The 15528-nt window shown below is 45.9% G+C and overlaps 1 protein-coding gene across 8 annotated transcripts in view; it reads left to right on the forward strand.

The window, feature by feature from the left end:
- Positions 1-7029, forward strand: part of Dys (Dystrophin) — a 478030-nt gene extending 471001 nt beyond the window's left edge. For 7 of the 8 annotated variants that reach the window (XM_077685804.1, XM_077685803.1, XM_077685805.1 and 4 more), the window contains one exon: positions 1593-2310. In XM_077685804.1, the coding sequence (XP_077541930.1) occupies positions 1593-1741 (149 nt within the window). In that variant the 3' untranslated portion in view covers positions 1742-2310. Of the gene's footprint in view, positions 1-1592; positions 2311-4796 lie in introns of those variants that run through there. The other variant, XM_077685806.1, reaches the window with a different exon arrangement.
- The last annotated feature ends 8499 nt before the right edge of the window (positions 7030-15528 follow it).

Here is a 15528-nt window from a genome sequence, read left to right on the forward strand (position 1 = left end):
CCAGTGGTCGCACAAAAAAAAATGCCACTGGCACTGGCTTGGCTTGGCTGCGCCAACGACCCGGCTGCCAGCAATGTTGCCAGACATAACAGTTTTCTTGCCAAAATAAACAAAGAAAAAGCACATCGGGTGCCGGCCCCGCGGAAGTCCGCTATAAACATTCAGTCGAAACAATTTTCGCCTAATATTTAGTCTGTTGTAGCCGATAGTCTGCTCTAGCGGGGTCCATTATGAGCGGAGTGGACTCCATTTAAAATGCATGGGGACCAGACAAACCAACAGAAATAGTCTGTTGGTTTGTCCGTTGTTGCCGGATCCGCTGTAACGAGCGTAGACTGTACTTATGCATTGAGTTCTATGGGAAGCCTACCGATGGCCAGAAAAACCCCCTTATATCCAGTCTCGCACTATACGTGGTGATGTTATATATGGTCTACACTGTATTTGCATTTTAAATTTGCAGTACATTATGTTTACATTATATTTCCACTACTTTCCTATTACTATTTACATTAGTACAAAAAGAACTACCGTAAAGTTCCAAGAGAATGCCCTCCCCCGAAACATCGCCCACCCCCCTTTAGGAGTGAAATATTCAAATTTCTAAAAGACCCCAAAGATCGCCCACCCCCTAAAATCTATTGCATTAGCGCTGATGAGTGAACAAAATAAACGCGAATCATCTATCCATGTGTTGATGTAGTCACTAATTTGTCCTTTCCGCACTTCACTCGAAAGTTCGCCCATCTGGCATTTTTTCTTTGTATCTCTGCATTTTGTTTGGCGGTGCCACCACTTTTTTTTTAAATTTTTCGCACCTGACCCTGAGGATCGCCCACCCCGTATTTTTCACTTGATACCTCTGTACTTTGGATGGGCGTGCTTTGGGAACTTTACGGTAATATCTAAAATTTATTTATTGCAACTTTTCTTAGTGATTTTTGGGCACTAAGATGAGGCGGAAATAAAACTAGCCTATTGGAATAATCTGAGTCTGGCTCATATTTGCGGACATCGGTATCTAAAGCTGGCCGTCAAATACACTGGCATTCCATGCCGTATCTGACGACTAGTGGTGGGTGCAGCATATGACATGGCATGCTGATATATTTGAGGGCCAACTGTAGGGACCATTCCACTAACTGTATATGACCGAGGCCCCGAACTTTAAGTAGGTCTGTTTCGGTTATTGCTTGCCACCATTGTTTTAACGCTAGTGCGTGCCCACAAACCAGTAATTAAGAGGTATATAACATAGGGTGGGCAAATACTCTTTGACACAAATGGTCTCTGGCTGAATGTATAGCCAGAAACTTGAAAGAAAAAAAACGCGGCATCTGCATTTCTGTTGTAGCTTCCTTTTAAAATCTTCTGGCAGGTTAGAATAGACAACCCTGTATGTTCACCTACCACCTACATAGAATTCACCTACCACGTGTCGCAAATTGCAAAAAAAGAAAATGTTTTTGTTCAGGGCTATGGGTGGCTATTTTGACTGCTCCTGCACATGTGCTAGTGTTTCGGAGTGTGCCGTCCCTTCCATCCCAGGCCCACTGTGTGGCCACTAATGCCCTTGAGGCGCTCTTCCACAGGTTTGTCGATGGGCATTCATCACCCAGGCAGCATGCTTCACACGGCCGCTTCGGGCCTCTACGCTCACAGCTACGCCGACTACAACGACATCGGCAGCGAGGATGACGACTTCAGTGTCTCCGAACTGGAGAGGAACCTGCACTTGTGATGAAGCTTCCCCGCTAGCGTGCGACTCGACTTCCTCGCAAGAATCGTGTTCTGTTTCGTGCCACCTGTGTACTGTACACATAGCGTCTTCGAAAAGACAGATTTCAAGACTTTCGTTTCTGTGGTGCACGTGTGGGCTGTATTCAAAGTGGACTGTTACACACAAGCCTTAATTTTCGCCTCCGTAACATTTCCATCCCTTCGTTTGGTCGGTGTGAAGTTGTGGCCACTTGATTTTTTTGTCGGGGGCTGCTTTGTTTCTTTGTAGTTTCAGGTTCCCACTCCATTGGTGAGGCCCATTATGCATATTTGCAAAGTTGCGTGAAAAAGTTGGGGCTCCAGGGACATAGCTTCATTTCAGTGCCCTAGTTTGCTCAGGTTTTGTTCCAGTTGGGCAAAAAGGAAAAAAAAAGACTGCAAACTTTTATGAATAACCACATTGATGTCTGGTGATGAGTGCTTGAAAAATCGAACTCTAACTTGAAGTCATTGTGATAAGTATTGTGATAAGTAGGCTCGGAACTGGCTTAAGTTAACCCAATGAGTCTCAATAATGATCCTGCTCACGTGTCCTCTTCAGGTGAAAAATGATTTCATAATGACTGTGGAATATATGAGGCAGTGTGAGGGAGTGTAACTGTGGAAGCGAAGAACACACCCTTGGCAGCTGGGAGCAAGAGGCTTGAAGCACTGTAGCTGCAGGGACACATCGGTGGCTTTGTCAATAGCATTCTAGGAATGAGCACTACCCTGGATGGGCTTGTATTATACTGCAGAAAGGAACACCAACAAAATAAGGTCGGTTAATGTTGCATATGCTGTGCTACTATCAGTAAATACGGAGCAAAGCCTTACTGATGCTTTTCTTGTTGTCTCGTTTGACCTGTCTTACGATCCACAACTAGCTTGACACCTAGTTATTACGTATTAATATTTTTATTGCACTTGAAGGTGGAAATGCATGTGCTATATGCTACGGCCATGTGCAGGTTCGAGTGAAGCAGTTCTACTTTTCCGATGTTCGTCTTCAGGTTGAGTGCCTTACTAACATGGTTTTGTTCCATGTCCTTTCAATCTTCGTTTGTGCTGTGACCAGCCAAGCTATTAGTATTACTTTTTAGGTCCGTATTGGATTTCTAGGCTAAGTAGCTCCTTTTCTTTTTTGTGAGTGGCACAAACCAAGCTAACGAAACTGTAAACAAAAGTAACAGAAGTAGCTGGAGTCTATTACGAGTCACGCCTCCAGAAATGCAACTTTTTCTTTTTAGTTCTGCTAGGAAAGGTATTATGTCCTCGGATTTCAGGCATAGCTTAGGAGTTGTGATGCAAATGGCTGCTTTTCTTTTTTTTTCTGGCGTGTACAAAAGTCAGCTAGCTGGACAGTTTCAACTCATTTCTTCTTTATTTTTCTGTTTGTTTATTTGTTATAGTAAGGGGGTTGTGCTCAACATTGCATGGTGGAGGACAGGATTTCAAGGAATCAGGCAGTGCTCAAGAAATCACAGCTCACTATGAATATTCAAACATGCTCGATGTTTGAATGTATTGTATTTCAATTATAGTAGTTTGAGGCCACCGCGGTTAAAGCTGAATAGTTAATAAAACCTGTTAAATACATTAATAATTATCAAGTACAGAATATTTAATGTAATTCAGACAGGCTTTAACTTTTTATTGTCTTGAAAACTTGGCTATGATGTACCCTTGATACCTTGCACTGTTTTCTTTTTTTATATATATATGGCATCAACTCTTTCTACCAGTCATTCCAATAATGTGCGCAAAACTAAATCTAATTGCTATGGGTAACACAATTGTAATGCTCACTTTTAAGTGCGGCATAGTTGTAATGGTTGGTTCAGAGAAGCAGTGTTAAGAAGCATGCCATCGGAAGCTCGACTTCGAAAGACTCTTTTTCTGTTCTTCCTTTTTGAGCTTGAAATGTAGAAATACTTATAGAGCTTGTTGGGAACTACGCGAATGTCGTCGTCTAACTTGATTCCACATGCGGGGAAGACGTGTACATAGAGTTTGAAATTTCTCGCGCTTTTGTACCTAATTTCCATGGCAACCCCCAGCCCCTGTTCCTACCCAAAGACGACGTGCTGTGTAAACTATTAGTGCATTTTGCCTTGCTCATCGAGCGACCATGGTTAAACATAGGAGGTACCCCGATCCTACGTATCGCAATAATTCAGCCTAAGTATAAAGTTCTTTTCCAATTGTATCCTCGCAGCCGGCACTGTAAAACGCGACCATTTTGTAACTTTGTACATTTTTCGCATGTGCCACGTACTACGTATTGGTAGGAGAATGAGTGTGTGTGGTTCCTGAAGTACCGACAGCTCAAGCTTGTCACATACATAGGGAGGCAGCGTTCAGTTGCCTGTAGGATCAAGCGTCTTTGCCGACCGAAAACAGTTATGCATCGTAGTTGTGTGTGTGTGTGTCTGTGTAGCTGCTGCGGCATTCCTTCTGAAAGGACTGCTGTGTCTAACAAATGCCCGTTTTGGGCTGAATATTGCTCGTGGAATGTTCGGAATTGTTATGTTCCTCCACTGCCTTTCCTTTCTGTTAACTTTGGTTGGCAGGTTGCAAGTCATTTTGAACTGCCCACATTCTTTAGACTTGGCCACTCTCTTCCCTTTACCAGCTGTCTTCAATTAATTTTTTTTTTTATCACTTATAATGCGGAGTCAGGACCTTGCAACTCCAACAGGAGCAACAAAAGCACGTGGAGCTTTCAGCACTGGCAAATCCTAGTGTACACCATTTTCTCCTGGTACTCTTTGTTTGTTAACATTGAATGTCCTATGTTAAAAAATATTCATTCACAGGTGTCCTAAAAGATACTGCCATACATTTGTTCTTGTTTCCCATGCCCCAACTCTTGTGTTATAAGAAACTTTCTCTACTTGCATTTCCTATTTTTTTTCATCACCTTATGTGTTGCTGTTTCATTTCTAGTCGGTTCTCCTCTTATTTCGAGCATTTGGTTGTTACTGAAATCCTTTGTTCTTTTGTTTCTTTCTTTGTTTTATCTTTTCGGTTTTTAGGTCAGAACGATGGGAGTGCAATTCATCTGAGCCCCATTGAGAAATGAGTGCCACTCCCATTCCCCTAGCCTCCCTCCTCCTTTCTGGACTGCGGCCCCTGTGTACAGGATCACGAGCCTTTTGTCGTCGTCTTCATCGCCTTCAAGCATCTGTGCTGCACATTATCTTCTTTTTTTTTCGTTCTTCGCTTGCCTGGGGACTGTTTCTGTGTCGAATCGTGCTATTCCATTCATCTTCACCTGCCAATGCCTGCCGTGAGGAGACGAATGTGCATTTAATGCTGTCACTTTTCAGACCAGTCATACGTCAGTGCTTGTCCCTGGACACGAATCAGTTTGCATCGAGATGATTTGCAGCTGCACGGGAGTGTCTCAGCGTCGAATGCGAAACGATAAACGTCGGAGGGTGAAACGTGCAATTTTCTAAGTTCGTAACGAGCTGCCTGCTTGTGTATACAACAGCTACTGGTGCTATTGTAGTGTCAGAGCTCCCTTTTTTTACGGAAATCACTCTGGGCAGTGCGTTGAGAACTACTTAAAAGGTGGCCGAAGGTGTATTGAGGTGGGTTGGCATTGTGTCTTGGCCTTTAGTGTTCTCAGGGGACGTTGTTGCTGTTTCGTTCTTGGTTTTTTTTTTTTTTTTCCTTTTCTTTCACGGGAATATTTTCTTTTTATATATATATATATAGGTTTTATACCTGCTGGAAATCATTAAAAAGCCCAGCAATAGGTTTTTCCTTGCAGGAGGAAGTGCTGTTTTATGCTTATTATTATTTTTTTTTAGTGACAAATGTTTAAGAGCTGCACTGAAAACCTCTTTGTGTTCTGGCTGTAATTTTTAAGAGATAACTGTAGGATGTAGGCACGATGTAACGCACAATAATGCAGTTTTTGTGATGTATTCTCACCCTTACAGTATTGATGATATTAGTGATACCGAAACCTATTATCACTCATTGATACATTTTTTTCTAAAATCGCGTAACTAAAATCTAATTTCCCCACACATATTTTGACTCTTTAAGGTCTGGCAAGTTAAGAAAAGAAGCAGTAAAAGATGACCCGAGTCAACCTCATATAAAGTTCCAAATTTTTAGTTTTTTCCCTATAATTGTGCATAAGGGGTTTTCTCCTGTTCTGAATCGCTAAGGTACTGAGCCTTTTCTTACTTTGCCACTTCACTCACTAACAAAACTGTTTTTTTTCTTTTTTTAAGCTTTTTTACAGGGTGTAGATGGTGTATGAGCTTTTTAGCAGTGGCAGCTTTTTATTTCTCTTACCCAAGGCAGCTGTGAGCATTCATGCAGCTGAGATGTCATATCATTTTGGTAGTTTAGTGCTGGTTTAAGGCAGAGCCTACAGATTTATACGGAGACCGTATATCAGAAGCAGCTTTACGTCATGGCAAAATGTGTGTGCCATAATATATGTTTTGTTACTGGGCTCTTTGCTGCACCTATACATATCACACACTTCCACTATTTTCCAGCAAATGACTCTGTCGAGTGGTGAAGAACGAAAAAAACGTGTCTACTAGCAGCGATGGCTTGTGTGTGTGTTAAACCAGCTTGCTGTTTCTCTTTTCACATTCTACACCAAATGCCATCTGTTTCCTTCAGTTTGACCTGACTTAATTAAACGACTCTGTTCAGTTCCGGTGTTGTATAGCGAAAAAAATGTGCTTTGCATCCCCAAAGGGCCTTTACACAATACTTGGCATGCAATGTAATTGTCTCCATGACTAGGTGTATCTGTAGATGTTGCAGATAGGCAGATTGATGAAGCCACAATTGAGGTGTAGAAACCTAGACTTAACACGTAAAGTTTTTCAAAGCAATGTACTCTTGTTACACTTTTCCAAGCTACATTGTGAAATCGAAAGAGCCCCAAGTGCTCTTGGCTTTGGCGGGTGAATGAATCGCGTAACTGGCGTGTTGCGCGTGTGCTGTTTGCTCGAGTTGTGGGACTGACTGTCCACCGACACAGTGTGATGGGGACGATGAGTGGTCATTTTAGCATTACTGTGCATATCAGACTTCCATTCTTGTGAGCCATTGTCACGTTCTTTTTTCTTTTCTTTCTTTTTTTCGAGCTGCATTGTTGAAGCACGTTCTATACTGTCTCATCTCTGTTGCTCTTCAAACTTCCATTGTACAACTCGACAGATGTATGCATCGTATGCGAGTACTTTTTATGATGATGAAGCAAAGAAATAAATGATGCAGTTAGATGAAGTGTTGTGCTGTGATGTTTCATCCGTTTCTTCTAGTTTGCTGGAGTGTATTAGTTTGAAAACTAGCATCTTGGCAAGAACCCCAAAGACAAAGAGACCAGCGACGATGATCGGCCGTGGACACGAAGCACAAGTGTGATGCCCGTCAGGACCGCGAATGTCGGGAGGCAAAAAATGGAAGCCATTAGCATGGCTACAATCCCACTGCACACTTCCCCGGCGTGGCGGTGCGCTCTGAGCGGGAGTTTGTGGCCAACCTATGGAGTCCCGCTGGTCATCCATTTTCAGAGTGGATAGGCACTGCCCTTTTCTTGAGGTTTGGGTCAGCACTGTTGCATGTCAACCAGATAGTGCTGGACTGAGTAAAATCATGCACCCTTCCATCTAACGATGGCGATGGTTGGACGCAAAGCTTTCTCGTGAGAGATTCGTCTGTTGAAAGCTTCGCTATAAAAAAAAATGAAACCCTAAAGCAGGCTTCACCTGTGAAAGAGTATATTTGAGGCAAAGTACACTTTACAGGTGGAAGTTGGCTTTTCTGCAGTGGGTTTTAAGGTGGACTACAGACGCCATCAGTGAGGCATGGAAAGTTTTACGTTTCGACTGTGTCAGAATGGCGCATCACATAAATGTCACCTCCATAAAGCAAGGGACCCAAGTTCGATTCCAAGCACAGGAATCATTTTTTTTATCATCATCATAGTCCCAGAAAGTTTGCTTTCCTGTGGTGGGTTTTGAGGTGGACTACAGATGCCATCAGTGAGACAGAAAGCTTCACTTTAATACCGTACAAGTCTAAACCCGACAGTGCTGCGTTTAGTCGGAAAAAACGGTTCCGACCCATATGTGTACGTTCGCACAGGCCGAGTCAGAAAGCTGTAGAGAAGACTAGCCCTTACAGCGCCAGGTTGATTCAATTAAGGTCAACCAGTGTTCTCTACTCCACCAGCCCATCTGTTCACATGTTGAGTGGATAAGCTGCAGGTAGAAGGACCAGCCGTTCCTGCGACTCGCGGAACTGCCCCATATGGGGGCTTAAGATACGAAAATCTCCAGAAATGTCCCGTATGAATAATGATACTAAGGTCACTTGTTGGGTCAGCCGGCAAAATCCCATGTTTTTGGGGTGAATGAGCCAACGTTAAGTATTGGAGAGTGCACATTGTCATAATTGGGGACCGACGCGTTTCATTAGGTATAGCACGAAAAGACGTCCTCAAGTCTAGGAGCAGCACGCGGGGGCATGCTGCAAGGGTGACTATCGCTAGCCACTTGGTTCGGGAACTGAGCGGGCAGTCACGGGGCCGCCTTTATTGCTCGCGGCAGCGCCACAGGGGAGATTTTTTAATAGCACGGCAGCATGCAGACGCTGTACATTGCGAAAACTCTCTCCTAAGAATATAAAGTAAGTCTGTAGTTAATCTCTCATTGTGCTGTGTGAACGGCCCCCCACCCCCTCACCCCCCCCCTGCAAGTCAGCGTCCGCATTTAGCTAGAGGAAATGGACCTCTCCCTGTATGTGAACGCCGTGACGTCACGAAGCGCACGTGCGTGACGGGAAAAACGTGGTACGGCGCCTTCGGCGACGCTGCTCGGCTACCTGCTCGCTACACTGCATGCTCGCGGCGACCCGAGTTTTCTTTTTTTTTTTTTTTTTGCAAGTGAGGCATAAAATTTTGGTCTCTACTTTCGGTCTAGAATCGCCTACGATCCGGAAGTCACGTGATACAAATGACGTTTTATCTCTGAGTAAAACAATAATCAAGAAATCTTATGCAACATCAGTTACAAAAAAAAAATTGGCTCCAATCACGCTGTGAAGGTGGTTGGAAAGCAAAGCTTTAAACGACACCCACAACAATTGCCCATGCGACGTCACTTGAATTCACACACGTGGCTCTACAAGGAGTGAAACCAAAAATTCTGCCAGCCGTTACCTGGAATTCGCGGGGGCGGCGTCCCGAACGCAGCAGCAGCGTCGGCCACGGCCAGGCTAGAGCGGCCGACGCCGCCGCTGTACCCCGGCCATGAGTCGGGAGAGAGAAAACGGAGATGAGCGTCTTTCGAAAGGCGAGACAGCGGAACGTAGCCATCCTGATGTGCTAGCTTGGGGCTTCACCACCGCGCGACACAAGCGCAGACACCGAAACAGTTCGGCATGTGAGCTTATTGATTATCAATTATACCGATTTAAACTAAGTAGTTTAAGAATTTCAGAGCCAATTGCTGGTTTCGCCTTTTGTAACACCTCTTAAAACAACCGAAGTGGTAATTACCAATTTAGAAAACGGAGTCCCATTCGTGGCAAGCAGTGCGCAAAATGTTGCGTTTCTCTAGCAGCCAGATGTCTGTATATGGTCTCTACATTTTGTTTTGCCGTACGACCACTTGCCGTATGTTTGCCGTACGACCACTTAATTCCTTCGTGTGCGGGTTACCCTGTACGTGCTGTCGAACAAGTCAATCAAGCCGTGCGGAGGCACCGCGCAATGGGCGCGAAGCTGCAGCAAAACAGGCCCAAAACAACCGTCGCTAAAGCAGACGACAAAGCCGTACCGCCGACGCCGGCGAGCAGGCACTTCCGCGCGGGGAAAGAGCTGGGTAAATTCGCCGCGCCATCTCCAGTGTGCTCCGTGAGTGAAACCCCCCGCCGCCTCCGATCGACGCTATGGGAGTTTGTTGTCCCGCACGCCATGAAAGAACCGTTGGCTGGTAGAGCCAGAAAGCTTTGCTTTAAAGGGACACTGAAGTGATTTGTAAACATTGCGGTATCTAGCGCAAATTGTAGTCCGGAGTCCATGCATAGGGCATGTTTCGACCACTCTGAGTGCGTTTACGCGAATTTATTTAGTAAAAAATCAATTCGAAAATGCTGTCCTCCTCTCTGCATCCTCGCCCATTTTCTGTGCCGTTTTCGTGTGACCACAGGACGAAGCTTGCGCTACTACACGGCTCGCAGACCTTCCGACAGAGTCAGTCGGCCCAGCGTTTAGTCCGCCGGCCGCCGACGGGTCGTCGCAATTCGTTCGCTCAAGTTGAAGCTAAGCCACGACACGTTTGTGAATGGAAGAATTTCCCTTTCTTTACTTTGTTAGTTTGCACACTGTATCAAGCTCCAAATCCAGGTCGCTCCATACAAGCGCACATGCGACGCTTCGCTGACTGGTACGCTAGTAGCAAAATCTAAGGCCACTTGAAGGCGGGATAAAAGTCAGCTAAGTCAATATAGGTACTCAACTGAAACTTTTACCGTACAGCGTTAAACTAGGGTGCAGGAAACACTTTTTTGCGCTTGGAAAACAAGCACAGCGGTCAGCATCACGACCACACATCTGGGAACGCTTTTCCGTCTAAGAAATAAATTTGCTTAAAATAAAATAAAATAAATAAAATAAAAATCAAATAAAAAGAAATAAAAAAAAGATATTGTGGAAATTTGGGGGACGCTTACAGCACGAGCGCTATACAACAAATAGTCACTTAAGTTGCTTGAAATGATAAAACTAAATAAAAGTGTAAACTGGCTATAGATTATGTACCTCATATTTCCTACCCCGTCATCGCTGGCCCGTGGCCGAGTGGTCTGGAGCGCTAGGTTTGGTATTTTGCAAGTCGCAAGTTAGCTTGTTTTACCACCATAGACATTTGTCGTGCAAAGTGTTGACTGCCCGGAGTATTTGGAAACTGATTGGATTTTGTTTTTTCTGTTTTTCGGGCAGCGCTGTTACCACTAGTCGCTGCGTGCTGATATGTGGCTTTATAATAAATTCTCTTCTCAGTTCGTATCCCAGAGAGTAGATTCCTTTTTTTTGTAAGTTGATTTTTTTTTTTCGGCCGATGTTTTCTATACTGAGTTGACTATTAGGCCGTAACGTTCACTGCTTCACGAGCGAGTTCGCAGAACGCGCGCAGACTCACACTGACGCGCTAGCAAGTTCTCGTTAGTGTGCTGTTGCTATAAGCACCGACTGCTTGCGGGCAGTGGGCACAGGCCAGAATCAGCAGACCCTTGGCCTGGTGCGAACACGCTTTTTACGATACAGGCATGAGCTCCGAATATGGGGGAAAAGCGCATGGCATTTGAACGTCAGCGGTTACACGGAGGGCGTTCAGCCACTGCGTAGACCTCGGCTGGTGATTGCTACGATTCCAAACCGTCCTGGGAGGCTTATCTTAGGCATTTTACAGCCGACAACATGGCAGAAACGCAGCATAGCGATTATTGGGATATCCAGAATGCCCATCCAACGATAACGTCGGCTGTCAAGCATGTTGTTTTACAGAACCGAAACCGAAACTTGCTTGAATGCTAATTTTGGACATCGTCCAATCACGGTGCACCTCCTCCCGACGTCACAGCCTTTAGTTGCTGCGGCCGCCGCAGTCTGCGCCTGGTAGTTTTTCTTCTTTCGGGCTTCATAAAATAATTACCAACTTGTCAACCGTATAAACGATGAAAAGTGTGCTAATTTGAGCCAGTCTACGCAGTGCAAGCAAAAACGAGAGCCTCACAAATTCACTTCAGTGTCCCTTTAAAATTTGTGAAACACTTAACTCAATCTCGTTTCGCGAACAAGCGAGATATCACGTGACTGCGGTGATCATCCATTGCCAAGCGTGATGACGTCTCCATGTGTCGTCTGCTCAACTCAGCTACCAGAAGAACCTAGCTCGTGAACAACGCTAATTAATGCGCGTCATTTCAAAAGAGCGTCAGCCAGCTTCAAAAGCGGCTGCAATCCATGTGTCTAGGGAAGAGTGTGGGAAGTAGTGCAACTTCGCAACTTAGCCTGCTCAAGTGGCACATGACTGTGGCTCTTTCATTCGCAGATACTACCCCGGAGTCCACTAGAATAGTCCTACCTGCTGACCCAGCTCAACCAACTTTGAAGCTGTTTAGGAGAGTCGCTGACCAGCTGAGCAGAGATAGAGAAAGAGAAAGAGGAGTTCACCGAAACGATCTTGTGCGGTACAGTGAATGTGTCCACTGGACTCCGATGGGTGGAAGACTTACAAGGTTTACAGAGGAGGAGGCATAAACGTTTATTGATTCCTAAGGGGAAATTGAGCGGTGGATGATTTTCATTCTGGTAGCGTTGATCATCCAGGGTAGGTGGCGTCCTTAGTCCAAGATGTCATTGCCTTCAGCTGCTTGTCTGGCCCGGATCACCAGGCCGCCTGGTCATCCAGGACCTCGCTGGACAGCAGGGTCTCCCACAGCTCAGTCGATGACGTCAGAACCTCCGGAAGTTCCTTCACACCCTTGCACTCCCACACCATGTGGTAGAGAGTGTTGGGGGTGCCGCAGAATTTGCAGTCGTAACTGTAGAGACTGGGATGAATCATATGCAACTGTGAGGCGTGCGGGAAAGAGATAGCCTGGAGCCTTCTTTGGTGAGTTGCTTCTTTGGTGAGTTGTGGATAAGGAGGTGAATAGTTCCGTCTGCCCAAATGTAATGTTTCGATATGTCCCTCGTGCGTCGTGGTTATATGCGTCGGTTATATGCGCAGCGCGCCCGATGGAGACGAGACCGCGGAGAAAGAGAGTGCCGCGGATATGACGCAACACAATCCAACACAATCCACTTTAATCCAATCCAAATCCAAGCCAAGCCAATCGAATCCAATCCAATGCCCCTCGCGAGAGAGTGTTCGCTATCGGAGAGGAGAGGCGGATAGTGCTGCGGACAACAACGGACGCACGTGGACAACAACGGACGCACGCAGGAAGGACAGGGCCGCCGACAAGAGATGCTCTGAGCGTCGCATCTAAAAACTTTTTTCGCGGAAGGACACTGAAGGTGACCTGAAAACGGCTCCACCCGTGGCAACAATAAAGTTTTTTCTGATCTGATCCGCGGGTGAGGGGTTCGCAGACCCCCGAAACGCACCCGACTCCCCCCCCCCCCCCCTCCGGCTTCCGCGGACCCCCTCTTGAGAACCACTGCCGTGTGCAGTGGCCATGCACTCCCCTTCACCTCACGTCGCAAGTGACGAGACATTTGTGATGACGTGTTAATTAAAGGATTTCGCCGGTCAAGCCTGTAAAAGCTGTCTAAGGAAGCCGCTGTGTACTGTTTACTAACTAGCACAGTTCGGTAATCGCGCTGACAAGTGCAGCCGAAGTGATGTTAAGTTCAAGTGTTAGTTTCTACGAGGACGCGGGTTGGATTCCCAACCGCGGCGGCCGCATTTCTGACGGAGGCGAAAAGCAAGAACGCCCGTGTGTACGAGATTTTGGCGCACGTTAAAGATCCCCAGGGTGTCAAAATTAATCCGGAGCCCTCCACTACGGTGCCATCGTCTGCGTTGCGTCGGCGCGTTAAACCCTACAATCAATAAATCAGTGTTAGTTTCTCCTGGCGAATGTAAACTTTTGTAGCGACGGACAGCGGCTAGTGGCTGTGCAGTTAAACATTAGCCCCAATTTTTTCTCCCTCAGAATAAGCGTCTAATTGAAATAAGTAAGGCCTCGTCATAAAGAACTCTCTTTATTTGAATTGTTTCGTGGGTCCCACCGCAGTGAATAGAGATCATATACGCTTTTTACGAAGTGTTGCGTATAACGAAGCCAGTTTCCTGGACTGAGCACTTCGGCACATCGGGGCTTTCCTGTAGCTGAATCCACTTACGAAATAAGTTTCACTGAAAAGAACTTCAGTAACTATTAGAAATAATTGATTAAAATTCTTGCTAAGGAAGCATAGTGCAGGATAAAGCTGTGCGCTTAAGGTTCTTCGGTTTTGTGATTTATAACAACAATGCATAAAATCAACGAGGCATAAAAGCAAGGAGTGAAAAAATCCGCAGCGCTAAAATTCATAAATGTTCTTGCATGAAGTACTCCATGAAACTGTGAGCGCCGGAGGTACGGAAGAGCTACGTGTGACATATATTTATCGGGGTGACTACATGTGTGTCGTAATGTGTCAACTCAAGTACCTTGCATAAAAAAGCGACATTTTATTAATTTTATACGCGCACCAACGCATGTTGATTTTTTTTTTCTTTTTTCCCCACCTTACTAGTTTCCACCAAGGGCGTACCGAAGATCGTTCAGGTCTGTTTGAGCGACGAACAGTGTTTTCGAGACTTCGGAGTCGGAAACAAAGGAGCAATGTCCGAAGCAATGTTCAGAGCTACGCAGACGTGATGAATGTAAAAGTATCGTTCCAAAGAACATGACACTCCGGACACTAACACGGATATAAGTCCGTTGGCACCCCCTTCCCTCTTTGCACAGAAAGAAGAAAAGGAGGAAATTCAGGGAGATTGAGTGCTCCCTATCGGGCGGGTAAAGCACGGAAGCGTTGTCCCAATCCGTCTTCCTGAAGCTTGCGGGTGCATTTTTAATTTGATAGGTGAAGCAGCTCGACGCGTTTCCGCCAACCGGAAGCGCTCCTTCCTCCCTCCGGCTCCCGTTCCTCTCGAAATGTCGCTGGGGCAGAATATCGATCGGCGGCAGCAGCAGCGCCGCCCCTGCTCTCCAGGGCACGCTAACACTTGCCGGGTGTGGGTAAAGAATCCCAAGCGCGGCGGAGTTTCCGCAACACACTCAATGGCGAGATGCTTGGGTGCTGGCAGGGACTGGGGTGTGGGGGGTGTTTATACCGGCTGGTTGATTGGCCGCAACAGAAAAAAATATCAGCGTTGTAAGCTTGCCTTAGCAGATAGGATAAGCCTCTGGCAGCGCGAAGATGTCGAGAGTTTAGGCTGTTTATCTAGGGTGAGTCGATTTGGGAAGCCGATGAAGGGTGTTGGAAGTCGTTTAGCACCCCGGTGAATGCGTAACGGTGCCCAAATCGCGCCTATATGCACGTGCCGATACTTCTGTACGGAGAGAGAATACGACGTGGGAGAATTAATGGTGGTATTGAAAGAAGCGCCCGTCACTTAAGGTAGTTGAAGCGGGAACAGTAATGCGTGTATAAAGCACTGCTTCAGTTTATTACGTAACAACAAAAATGAAGCGCGGTAAGCTTTCCCACAAATAAGGCGGCTTGTGCTCTATCTTGTCTAGTACGACTTTTAACTTGTAGGATCACCTGTCTTTCGGAGTTTAGCGCACCTAGGTGTGCAGTAGGTATGATACGCGAGAACAAATATACGCAGAGTTGGACAGCGGTTTACGGGGTGCGTAATAATGAGTGCTCGAAACTACGTGTGGCTCACGTACAGGTGTCAATCGGTAGGCTCGTATTCGCCCGTATCATGCAAGTCATCGTATATGACGAATGGGGAGTACCCAGGCGTGTCGGCAATGCTCGGGTATTTGTTCTTTTTTTGTAGGGTTAGGCCCACAACTTTTCTTTCGAATATCGTGTTACAATTTCACCTTGCTTCCTTCGAATACCCAACTTCGCATTGTTTGTTTGTGTGTATGTGTGTGTGTAAGAGCGTGCGTGCGTGCGTGTGCGAATGGGTAGTAGGTGGGCATGTAAACTACACATGAAGCTAACACACCTGTTCTTATACGCACATACAAGGCCTCCGATATTAT

Source organism: Haemaphysalis longicornis, unplaced genomic scaffold (assembly GCF_048455015.1).
Source record: "Haemaphysalis longicornis isolate Haplotype H1 unplaced genomic scaffold, Haemaphysalis longicornis Haplotype H1 scaffold_9, whole genome shotgun sequence".
NCBI lineage: Eukaryota > Metazoa > Arthropoda > Arachnida > Ixodida > Ixodidae > Haemaphysalis > Haemaphysalis longicornis.